The 14,823-nt window shown below is 42.2% G+C and overlaps 1 protein-coding gene across 1 annotated transcript in view; it reads right to left on the bottom strand.

The window, feature by feature from the left end:
• VPS53 (vacuolar protein sorting 53 homolog (S. cerevisiae)) overlaps positions 1-14,823 on the bottom strand; it is a 67,759-nt gene that overhangs the window by 40,565 nt on the left and 12,371 nt on the right. Inside the window, exons 5-7 of the mRNA XM_010573748.1 lie at positions 7,070-7,156; positions 6,674-6,789; positions 5,417-5,536 (exon numbers count right to left, since the gene is read on the bottom strand). Coding sequence (XP_010572050.1) covers positions 5,417-5,536; positions 6,674-6,789; positions 7,070-7,156 — 323 coding nt within the window. The remainder of the gene's footprint in view (positions 1-5,416; positions 5,537-6,673; positions 6,790-7,069; positions 7,157-14,823) is intronic.

The raw sequence follows: 14,823 nt of genomic DNA, 5'->3' as shown, positions 1-14,823 counted from the left end.
AGCTGAGAAATCAGCAGGGTTCCTTTAATGCCAATGTGGTCGATCTATCTTTACATTCATGTATGTTGATCACATTTCAACAAAAGTGTGTTTCTGACACATAAAAAGCTTCACAATGTCTCAATCTTCATTGTGAACCTTTCACAGTTCCAGGTGCACTGACCTACTTTTAAATGCATCCATGTGAATACTGTTGGCTGTGGTTTTATCCTATAAATCTCCATCTCTTAAGAAGCATAAAAGAGCAAAGGTATGAAATGGGCGAAAAAGTTTTGAACAAACCACAATCTTGCTCTTTATTTAGCTGAGAGAATAAAGCTTCCAATTTCCAGAAATAAAAGTCAATACAGCTTAATTGATACTTCTAGGGAAATGGAAATGCCTACACATACTAGAAAGTGCCAAAACAAACAGCTAGGCACTTATATTCCTCTGCAGCCCTCGCATTCTTCCATCGCTTTTTATTATACTGGAAACGCTTTAAGGTCTAAACTGATCATTCAAAGCAGTGGATTTTTCCACTGAGATTGATATGTTAGAAAGAGTGGCTACATTTACTTTTGTGAAAATGTTTGTTCAGACTGTGGGGAGAAGACTTTGGATTTTTTTTGTTGTTTAAGACTCTTCAACCTTATCAAGGAATGATCTGCTGCTTTAATCTTCCCATTTGAGGTCCATTAGTAGTGAAACACTACAAGATGACCTAACAATGCTGGAGAACAGGCTGGATTCTTTAATGGTGCCAAATACAGAAAATTCTAGTCCTTTAAAAGTGACAGTTGAAATATAACTTTTTATCAGTGATTTAACTATATGTATGACCTGCCTTATCCTGGATTTATTTATGGGGATTTTGCTGGAAAAGCTTCCTGCCCACAATGTCAAACCTAATTCTCACTTAAGTTCTCTGCTTCACAGGGATGTTTAGAAACTCCTCTACTCTTCCAGGTATAGATTCCCAGTTAACACCTTCATAACCGTGAAACAAAAGGGATTCACTAATATGTTGAAATGGAAGGAGTGGGAAATGTAAGCAGTAAGGAGGAACCCAGCCCAGCAGCTTCAACTACAGGTATAATCCTGCTTAAATTGTACAAGTATGCACTAGTAATTCATGTGAGAAAGCATCACAGAACCAAATCCTTTGATCCTTAAGAAAAATGAGGGGGGAAAAAAAAGACACTAAACATGCATTGAAAAATTTTATCTTTTAAATAATCAAGAAACAAGAAGTCTTTAGTATTAGAAACGAATGGTTTGTATAAACAAATGGAAGTTATTAGCTGTGGTACTTCTTTCCTAACAGCCAGCTACAGGGACCTTCCTCTGACAACAGCTGGAGTGCAAGCATAGTGGAGGCACTGAAAAGAGCAGCAGCCAGATTCCTAAAGACTCAACAAATTTAAAAGAGGCACTGTCAAGCCGTTAAAAGCCCCGTCCGAGGGCTTTGTTGTTTTAGGCGTCGATTCAGGAAAGTACTTAAGGATAGTCTTAACAGGGATTCTCATATCCTTAAATTAAGAAACTTGCAGAAATGGCTTGCTGAGCTGTGATGTTAAAAATATATTTTTTTAAAAAAATCTGTCCTGCTTAAAAATCTCTCAAAAGCAAACAGGGAAAATGAGTTTTAGCTTTTTTTTTTTGCTTTTTTTTTTCCTTCACATTTTGTAAGACAGGGATAGGGCAGAGACATCAAAGTAGCCAAAGGTTTAGGTATGTGTGAGCAATGACAAGGAGCCTCACTGCCCTCCCAGTAACTATCATTCTTTACATAAGTACACACACAGACACACACAATTATTTTTTTCCACGAGCATGCACCCAGAAACATGAAACATTTATGCCATCTCTTTACAGAGATTTACATTGCTTTAGGCAGAGAACACAGGAAGGTGCTTGCTTTAGCCACTAGAGATTATTGCTCCCCATGGAAAGCTGTGAGCCTTTCAATAATTCAGAATAATCTTCATGCAATGGAAACTACAACAATAAAAGCCTCAACCCCATGGCTAGCTTCATGCGCATTCACCGCGGAAGGACTGTTTCTGCACGTGTATAAGCGTGTGTGTTTAACCACTTGCAGAAAGCGAATTGCCCAGTAAGGCTCAGAAACCCCAGACACTCTCGGCTGATAACAGATTTAGGATCTCTTCTCAGGTCGGTTTAATAAGGATATCTTTCCCTGACTAGATTCCCCCCAGCAATGTGCTGGGGTATCACAGCAGCTGTCCTGGCTCACCGCAGCAGGGAATTGCCTTTTCCTGGGGTTGCTTGCATGTGCCAAAACCTTTGGTTACCCAAGTATTAGTGATTTTTGTTTCTCTGACTTTTGTTTTATTATTAGTGGCTTTTGTTCTCTGCTTCCCCCGACTTAAAAAAAATAAAACCAAGAAAACCCACTGTTATGTTTCAAATGACATTAAATTACTAGAAACCGCAATTCCTTTAGCCAAAGCTACCAGAAATTTTAAACTACGCCTGGCAGCTTGCTGAGATAAAAAGAGGCTGAGCTAGCCTGTTCTTCTGTGGCAAACTTATAATCTTTCTCCTAAATACTTTCCAGGCTTTTTTCCACTATCTGCTAGGCTTTCTTGACCACTTTCATGGGTGGGTTTGTGACCACTAATTGTATGCTCCCTCCACAGAGAGAAAACAGAAGAGGATTGAGAGATAACAAAATACTGCTATTTACTACAACAAACAACTTCGCATGCACCATCTAAGTTGTTGTTTTAGGAACATGACTAGGAAAATATTTACATTTGGATGTGAATTGTGACATTTTTACATCAATACTCCACAGGATCAGCACAAGAAGCCAATTAATTGAGAGTTCAGCCAGGTTTCCAATGAATACTTACAGTGGGATTTTGTTTGGTTATTTTCAAAGGGACAGAACAGGTGGAAAGCAACATTAAAAACACATTAGTTTTCACAGCAGCTAGGAGCAGAAACCTAAACTGAATACCCCATGACAAAGAGCACATCCAACACCACCGAGCAGGCACTTTTCCTTCCCATGGTTTCCCATTCATATTTGGCTTCACTCCATTCACGCCAAGAAAGAGAGGCTCTTTAATAAAGAAAGCAACAGAATCTGCTCGTTTAGCAGTGTATATAATAGACTTATTGTATATAACAGACTTCTGTTACTGTCACAGGTCTGGTGCCAACATCTACTAAAGCATTTCTTGCCTTTGCAAACATCCAAGAGGCTTCCCTTTTACCATTAAACCAAATTCATGAGATATCAAACCCCAGCAATTTCACAGTCTAAAAATAGCACTGCGAGAAGCCAGGCAAACTTCCTTTGATGTTTCATGAAACACGAAAGTATTTCCAAGCAAAGAGAGAGAGAAAAGGCAACTCCAAATTGGGCCCCAATACGTACACGTGTAGTCAAACTCCAAAGCAGATATTACTGTGCCGTAGACCTCCCTGCAGTAATTTGCTGCCTGGATGTCAAAGCAGTAAAGAGATCCCAGCAACACCCTGGGTGCAGCTCTCCTTTCGCCCCACAAGCAGCCGCTTCTATCGCTACCAGATGGTGCAACTCTCCCTGTGTAAACACTGGAAGGAAAACCCTGCCGAGGCAATTCTAAAAATAGGAGGCACAGAGTTTCTTGAGCTTTTCAGATCCTTATCTTGAAGGGAGAATAAAGCAAAAGTTTTCCTCCATGTCCTTGCCAGTGTCTCTGGCGTGACTTGAAACCACTGTGCCTTTTAGCAGCAGCATGAATTGTTTTCTATAATTATCAGCAACTACAAAAGTATTAAATAATCATCCATCAGAAAGGGAAAACCAGCCAGAATTCTGGACCAAGGCTTAAACTGTATTTGGCCTTAAAATGGCCAATGACAGCAGGTTTCTGCCCAAGGGCACTACCGCTCTGGAAGAAAAGGAAGCAAGCTATCTTTCTGAGCACGAGGTTGGAATAGACAACAGCCTAAATCCAGAAAAGCACTGACATATGCTTATATTTCCTTGACGTTCACGTTCATTTAAGCAAATGCTTATGGTCAAATGCTTTGTTAAAACAAGGCCCCATCTCTCTCTAGATTTAGGGTGGATTTTTCTTTTGCTCGATTTCATGGATTCCATCTGGGTTTTCTGGAAGAGGTATCTATACTGTAAAGAAAGTCCAACAGATTTACATGAAAATACTACAAACAAATCATTCAAACACTGTTTCCATCACTAAACAGCACAGGCAGCCAGCTGCTGTCTTAGGGAAGGGAGTCACCAAAAAAAATAATTTCTGTGCCTGGAAGGCTCCTTCGAGTACCTCTGTAATAAGCAAAGTCATCTCAGGCATCAAGAGGATGGTGGTGATAGATTTGCAATTTTCAAACAGAAAAGAAATGCTATCAGATATGGTTGTATGATTAAGAAGGTTCATCCCTAACATTAATAGGCTGTTTTCACCTCTGAGCTGTGCTCAGCACTCCTACAGGCTGTTAAGCAGACATCATATGTGTGATGTGAGAGAAATAAAGCCTGCTGTAAAGCAGGCAGAGTCGGTTTTGGCCAGGGACAGCAGTGGCCCCTAGAACAGGGGGGGCCTTGTCCCTTGACACCCAGCTGTCACATCCCAAATGAAGCCAAGACCCTAGGAGATCTGGTGGCTTAGTCACCACTGAGCCTTCATCCGCTACTGCTGAGAATGGTGGGCACTTGCTGTTGGAGCTGCACCAAAACTCACCAAATTTAAATGTGTAACTCCACATTAGAAAATCAAGACTATACAAGCTCAGCGTAAATGTTTAGAGCAGTCAGGTGTGCTGCATGCAATTTTGAGAAGATTTACTATAAGCCTCAAATCTCAGCAGAATTGGGCAACGGGAGCAGATTTTGGCAGAAGCAGCTCAAGGTGCTTGAAATAACTGAGTTTGGCAAATGCACAAAAAGAAATCCTGCCTGCCTAAACCCTTGGGCAACTATGCAGTTTGACAGCAATTCGACAGCAGTAAGGCACATGCCTGGGCAGAAAGGGGCCCCAAGCACCACTATGGTAATGCATATATTTCTGCTTCATGCCAGGCTGCTAAACTCTATCACTGAGGTTAAGAAAGCAGGAGAAAGCATCACCTTAGGGTTCACCACAAACACCTGCACATGAAGATCACATAAAACAATTTGCACTTCCACAGATTGCTCCACATAAGTAAATTAAAAGCCTGTCAATGAGAAGCACAGAGCATTCATTAATTACACCCGCACTAATTGCTATTATTTAACAGAATAGGCTGCTCAAGATTTGACCAAACTGTGTCAAATTTTAACCTGTTTTGGCTGGAAAGAGGCTCAAAGGACCATGTCCAGCCTTTACATCCTTGAGAAACTGACTCTGCCTAATGCATTTTCTAACCTTCCTTCCCAGCAGGCATTCAAGCGCTCAGGGTTTGATCATTTTACCTTTCGGAAAGCTGTCGAATCTGAGGAATCCCCATGTATTTGTTGAAGTGCTCTAACACATTCACGACACCTTGGAGAAGGTTGGCAACTTCCCCATATTGTCTCCTCCTGGTCATAGCCCTGCAGAGGAAATTAAAGATTTACAAAGACAGGTTCGATGAAAATCCTGGGTGGTAATTCCACAGGTTACCTCATCCCCACTGTGTCATGCTGGTCCCTATTGACATTTATTTTTCTAAAATACACTACTCTTCATTAACATTCCAATGCAGCATTAAAATTTCACTTAACCGATGCTAAAATAAACCAATCCAGGACACATCTAACAATGCCTCAAAAAACATAAACATCAAAAGCAACACTTGGCAAAGAACATGTAAACTACTGAATACATCCACTTCCCAGTATGGGTCCGGAGGCAGTAAATGTTATTTCACTATAATGACCTGAGTTAAGTCATTCATCATCATACACAAAGCGTGAGTTAAAGCTTCACAGCAAGGAGAATCATTATGCTGAAAAGCTATTAGCCTTGACTTTTCTGTTAATAATTTTCACAGGTTTCAGAGAGAAAAAAGTCAAGTTTATTTATTTTTATTTAATCCTTTAGGATCATTCCAATGGAGACAGCAGCCTAAGTAAAATTTTATTCTGAATGCTTAACAACCCAGTGTTTGTGCAGCATTTGCTACAATCCAAGAACAGGCTGTGCCTGGGTCCCACAACTTCACAGATGCAGCATGTAAAAACCTGAATTTCCCTAGCCTGTGTGTTCCTCAAGCACATTAAAAAAAACACACAAAGGATTATTAGAAACATCTAACCCCCCTTCATACACAGTACAAGCTGTAAGGCTTCTTTAAAGTCATTCTCAGAACTAGAGTAGACCTTTCTGAAAAAGAGATCTCATTCAAGTTTAAGACGTGAGACTGATAAAAATCCCCCCCAATCCCTGAAAAGCACATCCCTAATGAGAATACCTAACTGCACAGACTGTCTTACTCTTTAATGAAGCCAGACTCATTCCTTATCACCAAGGATCAACACAGCAATTTAAGCAATCGATGCTGCAAACCCTTAAATACAGAAACATTAACTTGCAGGTCACTCAGGGCAACACAGAAAGGATCTGTCAGCAAAAATCAAGACTGCAACCTATTAGGTAAACTTCCTTCTAGAAAAACAAGCAGCTGTTACAGATGTATTCAGAGCACTGCACCAAACTTCTGCAAACCACTAAAAATTTCACATACTTACTCCAGTGAATCCACACCCCCTGCCAGCATGTGTAGGTGGTTGAGGGTGGTGATGGAGGTGGTCAGATGACGCTTGGCATGATCTAGCTGCTTGATATCCCGTGTGATTTCTTTAACCTAGTGAATGAAAAAAACAAAAAGCCTGGTTAAATATGAAGCCACAGCAACAAAATTTTAAGGAGATAAGAAGGGCTCTCTCCTCCCTTTGGGACTACAAACATGTTAGCTCTACAGCCATGTTAAGAGAAGGACAAGGGTACAAGTTCAACATGTTTGACAGCAAATTACCAACAAGTCAGCAGGACCAAAGACAAAAATGTTCCCTTCTTAACGAGAACTGGAAGCAAAAGTCAGCGTCCCCCTCCCTTTCAAAGGCTAGAAAGAAATTGCTGCTCACCATTTGTTCTGATTTTTCAGCCTTGTCTTTAATATCCTTAATTTTACCGAAGAGCTGTTGAATAGCTTTCTGGGCTTCTTCCAGGGCCTGGAAAAGAAACAAAGTCAGAGTGGAAAGAAAAGCCTGCATTCAGTTTTCACCTTCTAAGAAATACCCAGTTGCTCCCTACAGCCCCTGGGCTGGGGCAGCGGAGGGGAGCTGTTTTCTTACAAAGAAAATGCCATCAGCACATCAAAAGTCAATGCTCATCATTAATTCTAAATAAAAAATACACAACATTACATATAGAACACTGAGTGCTTGCCTAAACCCCTCATTGAATTAACACGGTATTATCCTGTTGGAAAACACAATGCGTATTTTGCTGATTCCTTTGGCGTGGGCAGCTCAGCCTCCCACCCACCTGAAGGAGGAATGGCTCTTTCTAGGCAGAGAAGAGAGGGCACAGGTTTAGCAGGTAAAGAGGGTCAAGCACGGGAAATAGACCTCGCCCGAATTTTTGTGCTATTTTACTGCAAGCTTCTTTGGGCTTGTGGTCCCCTTTATACAACCATGGTGCATCCTGACCTCACACAGCCAGTGTGAACTACACGTGGATTCAGTGAGTGAAGCCACATGTCCAAAATCACATGTCCAAAATCTGACTTCTGAAGTAATTCAACACGTTTTGCCTTCCCAGTCTGATAACATTTCCAGCTCCAGCTCCACTTTGTTTCCCGCTGTTAAGTAGGCTTCTATCCCTCTGTTTTCATATGCAGTCCCATGACCAAGGTTACAGTGCAAGCTACAAGCTCCTTCAGCAAATAAATTTAACACATCTTCATTTGGAAATGTATAAGCAAACTATCTGCCAGGAGCTTTCGCTGGAACATAGCTGCATTATAATAAAAGTATAAAAGTTGGAAACATTTTATAATTCATTTTCCAGAGGGGAAAAAAAAGTCTCCTCTGAAATATCTTCTGAATCATGTGAAAGTTAACACTATCTATTAGTGTCACACAGCTATCATATAGCATGTTCACTAAGGGAAATGAACACACAAATGTGCTGCAGGGACAACTATATCAGAAATGAACACCACCACCTACCTTCTCATTTGGCTCCAGCCTAGCCACCTTTTAGAATAAAGTTTTCTCTTCTCTTCCATTTAAAGACACGTGGATTAAGTGCAAACCCAAGAACGCTCCTTTCAACATATTTAACTACAGCCTCTGTACTCAGTCCCAGACCACGGCTGCAGCACATTACTCAAGTGGGCTATTAAGCAAGCAGCAACTGTCCTGCATGTTCTGAGATTTGTATAGGTCTGTATAAAAAAAAAAAAGTCAACCTAAAATTCTTCACAGATGCCAACTGCTATGTTTGCCTTTGCTTCAGCACTAATGTTAAATGTTAATTTCTCTGCATAATCCCAGGGAAGTCAGAGCTGCTGTTGTCTCCAAAAGAAGAGACGAGGATTTATCCTGCCAATTAAAAAGATTCTCCAGAAAGAGACATTATCCTCCTTCATATCCAAAGCCATCTCAAGCCATCCAAAGGCAATCTCACAAAACTTACTCAAACTTTGGATCATCTCAAACCAACTTGCAGGGATAGGTATTTGTGAGGATCCCATGCCCACAGAACCACTGGGAGGCAAAGTACGGAGGATCAGCCCTAAGGAGTCCGGGGAAGTCCTACACGCTATGCAACGCAACAGAGCAATGCAGACACGCAGCAGGACCACCCCAAATTCCCAACTAGCCGTACCCTTCCTAGACACATCTCTGATCTCATTCCCCTCTCCTAGGACTAATTTTTCAGATCCAGGCTCGGACAACAGCCACAGCAGCTCTCCTTGGCATGAGTGCCAAGCTGAACTCTAAGACCACCAGCCTTCCACCACAATCCTTTCACTTGGGGGTGGCATCTCTAACCTGCTCTCCAAGGAAGAAAGCATTTGAGTTGCTGCTTTTAGCATCAATACACAGCTCAAAGCCATTTGTTCTCAACAGCCTTCAGCAACCAAGTTCAGAGCAAACAATACTGTGAGTGAGGATTTCCATCTCAGCTCTTACAGGTTTTACATTAAAATCCCTATCCACAGAAGGAAAACTGCCTTATCGGTTTTCCTCATGAGATAAAATAACATCTACTTGAATATAGGGACCTTTTCCAAAGTTACTGCCCATAATTTATCCTTGGATAATGGCCCAAACAAGGATTTCTAGCTGCCCACATATCAGCAGTTTCTCTTTTGCTCCCTGTTAAGAAACCATACTCAATCTCTCTAACAGCTCACAGTGCTGTTTAATAATATTGTGACAAAAAACAGCAGAGAGTATTTACAGGAAACTGGTTTACACCTGAAGAACATGTTCCTGCTGCTCACTGCTCTGCACTTGGTAGAAACCACCGCATGCAGCCGTGGGCAAGCTCCCCACCTAAAAACTGCCCCTGGAACACCGACCAAAGTAAAATGGGATTTTGTTCTCATACACTTAAAACTGCCAAAAATAAGGTGAACTGGTGTCATCACATGGTCCTGACCCTTGTGGCTTTTACCTCCTTACAGACTCTGGAAAAACACAAATGAGACAACATGCACTCTGCGCCTGTCTGATGAATTAAAGAACTGTGGTCTCCCACTGCTGTGAAAAATAACATGGCTGGGATGTGGGGGAGACACCGAACAGCAGCTGCCATTCTGTTCGAGTTCTGTATTGCATCTCTCAGAGAAGGGGATATGTTTCCATAACTGTTAAAAAGAAAAAAGGAAAACACACACAGAACTCAACAGCAAACTTAACAGACTTGAGTAAATCAGAATTGCTCATAAACACTCATTTCGTTTCTTAAAACTTGTTTCCAAGTATTTGCTTAGCCATTAAGACATAAATCTTTAGCTACTCTCCTAAAAAAGAGCTGCATATTCCTTACTTGAGTCAGAACATACTAATTCATCAACGTGCTTGTATTTTATATAATTTACATTTAGAGATGAAAACATTTCTTCAAACATACATAAGATTTGCTGAGAGTAACACTGCGTGAAAATCTATTTTTTTTTAAGTCAGGAGGGCACTGTCAGACAGACAGATCTGATGGGAAGTTCAGAACCAAATTAGAAGTGTTACTTCTTGCACAAAGTCTACAATTAAACTTTCTTACGGTTCTTTTTAAAGAAACCAGTGAAACCTTTTTGGCTGTAACATTCCAACTGCAGCATTTGAAAGTAAAATACTGCATGTAGAGGAAGGAAATAAAGAAAACTAACGAATAATGGAGAAAAATCTGCACCTTCCACGTCACCATAAAGACAGAGTAAAGCTAAGAGCAAAACCAAGGAAATACAAACTTCAGTTTTAAGAAAACACCTCATATTTGGATAAACAGTGTTCATTAGTAAGGGATAAGAAACCAGCATCTAGGGCATGAAAGTAGGTCTAATTGTTCAAGGTGTAATACAGAAGTTTATTAATGTATCTAACGATTATTCTTTCACCTGTAAAACAGGAGAGGGGAAACGACAGCCATGTTAAAGGCTACACTGTATATTGGAGAGAATGCATTTCCCTTCACACTCTGCTCCTGTTAAGGCACCGAATCGTGAATTTAAAAAGCATTTTCGTACTGCTTTTGTTATTGTTTTATTAATAGATGGTTTATTTTGGACAGAAATTCTAAAAGCAAAACAATATCAAGAGAATACAAGTTGCTCTTATTCCAGCATAACTGGTTTACACGATGAACGACACCCAGTCATCTTACATCTTTGGCTCGACGCAGGGTTCACCTTGCGTTACTAATTTATTGGTTTCCTTGTCAGTGCAACTGGGAAACGTGTAAATGTACACACCCCCAAACTGCGTACAGAAGTTGAGTTATTGTGTTTCCTTTCCTACAACAGCAGTTCATTTCAGGGGCAGAGGACCACAAATAAATAAAGAGACTGGACACATCATCTGTTGTGGTTATATGAAACAAGGATGTTGAAATTAAGGTTGCGATGTACTGGAAAAACACCATATGACTCTAATCAACAACTGAGCCTGCAAGCTACAATTAACCCATCAGCATTATTTATTAAACTTTATGCAACCTTGAGATCCCTGAATGCCAGGCACCAGCTGAGAAATACGGCACGGATAGGGCTCAACTGCCCAAGAGAGGCACGGCCATCAGTCAGCGGTGTCTGAACCGCAGCCACGGCTACTTAAAGGCTTTTTCTGCAATATTTGTCCTCGGGGTACCCCAGCTGCTCTGACAACAGTAAATTTAGCAAAGAGGGCAGGACCAGCGACAGAGTGAGAGACTCTAGACGGAGCGCTCGACACAAGACGGGCTTCGGCTACGGATCACTTTCCTCCTTCTCTGGTGTAGTGTGTCTGATCTCCTGCCCTGGCGTGGGTTCAGGAGCGTGTCCCAGCCGCAGGAGGGAAGCAGGCGATGGCAGGGTGCCCCTGCGAGACCACCGTCCAGCTCCACGCACAGCACCTGGGGAGGTACGGCCCCAGCGCCCGCAGAAGCAGGGACCCAAAAAACCAGTTCTTGGTGGGGGGAACACACAGGGGGATCTTCCAGTTTAAGAACATGATATATTCTTAGCCAGCCCCATTTCTCAGCCAGCCTGTATTTATGCAGTGAAAGCTCCCCTGCTCTTGTGTTAACAGCAGCGATGAAATGCAGAAGACTGAGAAACCACACGCAGGAGTTGGAAGACCCAACTCTGTAGCACGCAGCCAGACCCCAGGTAAACTGGGCAGACAGGGAGCTACGTGGGTTTTCATCACATTCTCCAAAGCTGGAGGGAAAAACGTAGCACGTAAATCAGCTACAGCTCTCCAACCTTCTTCACCTTGAGATGCAACAGGAAAAGAGTCCAAACACACCAATATAAAACAATAGGGAGCAGAGTTAAACCATTAATCACTAAGAAAAAGACTGCCTAAAAAATAGCTTTACTTGGCATTATCCCAAGCAACTTCTAAGGTCAGTCCGCACATCATCAGTTGTGTCACCTCTTCACATGAGATCTTCCAAGCAGTAAAAGGAGGAAAGAAAATAACCCAAGTGAGAGGTGGGACAAGACCACATTTAACTCATTAGATGTTGAAGTGAAGCATCCTTTAAAAGGTTATGTTCCAGCAACTTACAGTACCAGATTGACATTAACACATACAAAAACAGCACTAGCAACACTACTCAAGCCAAAAAAACAATTCAGTGAATTACAGTCAGTCTCTACAAATCCCCACAGCGGCTGCAGACAGACAGAGCCTCCTCCATCCCCTCCCAGCCTAGGGACGGAGCTGTCACACCGCTCCCATCCAGCAGTGGTGTCTCATTAGTGGGTGTGTTGATTTCTAAATACCTCTTTACTCATCCTATCAGGAATCTTGTGCAAGCAAATACTGAAGTACTAGGGAATATGCAAACAGGAATTAAGAGAGGCCCGTGCATTACTACAAAATGTCCCTTCACTTCGGGAAAAAGCAAATCTTCTGAGGAAGTTTGCTTGCTTGGGAAACTCTGAGCTTGGGGACTAACTGAATTAACACTGTTCTGTCCCCAGTAATGGTTAAAATACCTCGATGGTTTCCATATGCTCACTGGTGGTGTGCTAGAAAACGTGCTAGTTTTATTTGATTCTAGCCAATATATATTTCAATTGGATGTTATTACTCACATCAGAAAGCTGCCCTCTACTAAGTATTTTATAGACACTTGACACATCTGCCAAATTCACAGCATCCAAATGTATTTTTAATGTTACAAATTGGGCTGTGGTCAGGACGCTGAGAATTTAATGCTCCTGGATCAGTCCCCAGTCTTGAATACAGAGCGTTAATGCTTCTTTCATTTGCTGCCACACTTACAACCCAGATCAATGAAAATCTAGACCATGACTAAAAATAAGTTCCCATCCCCAATTCTCCAAGGAGTCTCAGCTGCAAAGATTTCAAAGAAACCCTTGCACACTGTGACCAGCCTAACAATTTCTGCCACTAAAACCTCATACAAATGAGTCCCTCCGGATTGAGAAAGGGTGGAAATATATTTTGATTCTCAGTCTGATTTCATTTTAGAGAAAACTCTTAAGTTTTACAGCTAGGGATAAACCACTGCAGCTGAAGCCGAGAGGGCTTGTCTGTCAGAGCAGGATGATACTGCACCACAGCTGTGCCAGCTAATTTCCCTGAGCAGACACACCTGAAGGGCTCATCACACTTGGTTTGATTTTAGCAGATTTCTACCCTAGGAGTTCATCAAATACTACACAACTACTACAATTGTCACTAAGGAATAGAGTTTTGTGTCATCAGCTCCGATCCTAACCACTAAGGCTGCACAGCACACTTTAAATCAACAAAGCAGATTATGTCCAACACTGGACCAAGCTTAAAATTGCCACTATTGCCCCTTCACTTAACCTTCCAAATCACGCTTAGAAATCACATCCCACGTTCTGAATAGCTGCACAAACACTGACAGACACAGGGGGTAAAGTGAGAGGCGATTTCCAGGTTGTGCTGGTTGAAACCTTGCAGTTTAACTCCTGAACTGCACTCCTGCGCTAGTCCAACACCCGAGCTGTCATTTTTTATTGCATTGCCCAGCCCTGCACACCGGTGCCTGCACTATGAAGAAAGGCAGTGATATGTTGTAAGTGACAGTGGTTTTAGCGGTCTTGCTCCAGTGAGTAATTTTACACAAGTTTTACAGTCATGCATCTAATTTGCACCCAAGTGGCGTGGCCACTTAAACCTTAATTGTGTGAGTTGCACAACCCTCTAGCAAAGCCTTTAGCTTCATTACGCTCGGACCTCCAGGCGGGTTACTACAGCTTCGTCAAGCAGCTCTATATTGGCAGGTGAACGGCCACAGCCTTCTCCCATGCCCAGCCCCGCTCAACACATTAAACACTATTATCACGCAGGAGAAACTCCCCCGTGCAGACACTTATTATTTCCCTTATCACTCTTTGTTATTTCAGAATAGCAAAGCCATGAGTCTCTGCCCTTCACATCATTTCTGTTTACACCCTGATTGCAGCAGTTTACTGCACCTCCCTATGCCCAGGACACACCTCGTCTTTCAGGGCCTCTCCTGCAGGCACTGAATAACCCACTGCCCTTGGCTGCTGCAGGCAGTCACGCACACCCGCTCCTTTGCTCACCCTCCATTCCAGCACCGAGCTGCCTGGTTTTGTTTGATCGGGAGCGCTGCACACTCAATTTGCCTAGGAAGTCTGTAAATGATTGAGGGATTCCAGTCAATTTGTCTGCTGATGAGTTTACGGCAGGCAGCATTTTGGTCCTATTTGCAACATAAGAGCCACACTTGACTGCTATGGGGGTCAAGTTTAGCAACCACTCGAGTTGCATCAGATTTTGTAAGATGAATTCATGGTCAGGTTGAGACCTCAGAGGCAAAACGTAGGTGGGGGGAATGGACAATCATACTATGAACCCTACAAGTAGGGATTTCTAAGTGGAAATGCTGACAGCTCACCTGCCCTAAGCACAGAGGTAGCACAGCTGGAACAAACACTACCACAAACCGAAAATGTGAGACAACAAAAAAAAAAAAGAGGAGGGAGGAAAAAAAAAAAAAGAGATCCACAGTAAGACATAATCTCCTGCCTGTTGTCAGGATTTGTGTTTTCAGGCTGGGCTTCTCGCTTTGCTGGCATCAAAACCAAACAGCACTGGCTGTGGAACAGTCCGGTCTTACTTTGCAGCTTGCGCTGTCTTCAACGCCACCAGCAAGA

Source organism: Haliaeetus leucocephalus, unplaced genomic scaffold, assembly GCF_000737465.1.
Source record: "Haliaeetus leucocephalus isolate CR32 unplaced genomic scaffold, Haliaeetus_leucocephalus-4.0 Scaffold395, whole genome shotgun sequence".
Taxonomy (NCBI): domain Eukaryota; kingdom Metazoa; phylum Chordata; class Aves; order Accipitriformes; family Accipitridae; genus Haliaeetus; species Haliaeetus leucocephalus.
The sequence above is the reverse complement of the archived record's forward strand: the minus strand, read 5'-3'. Positions and strand labels throughout refer to the sequence as shown.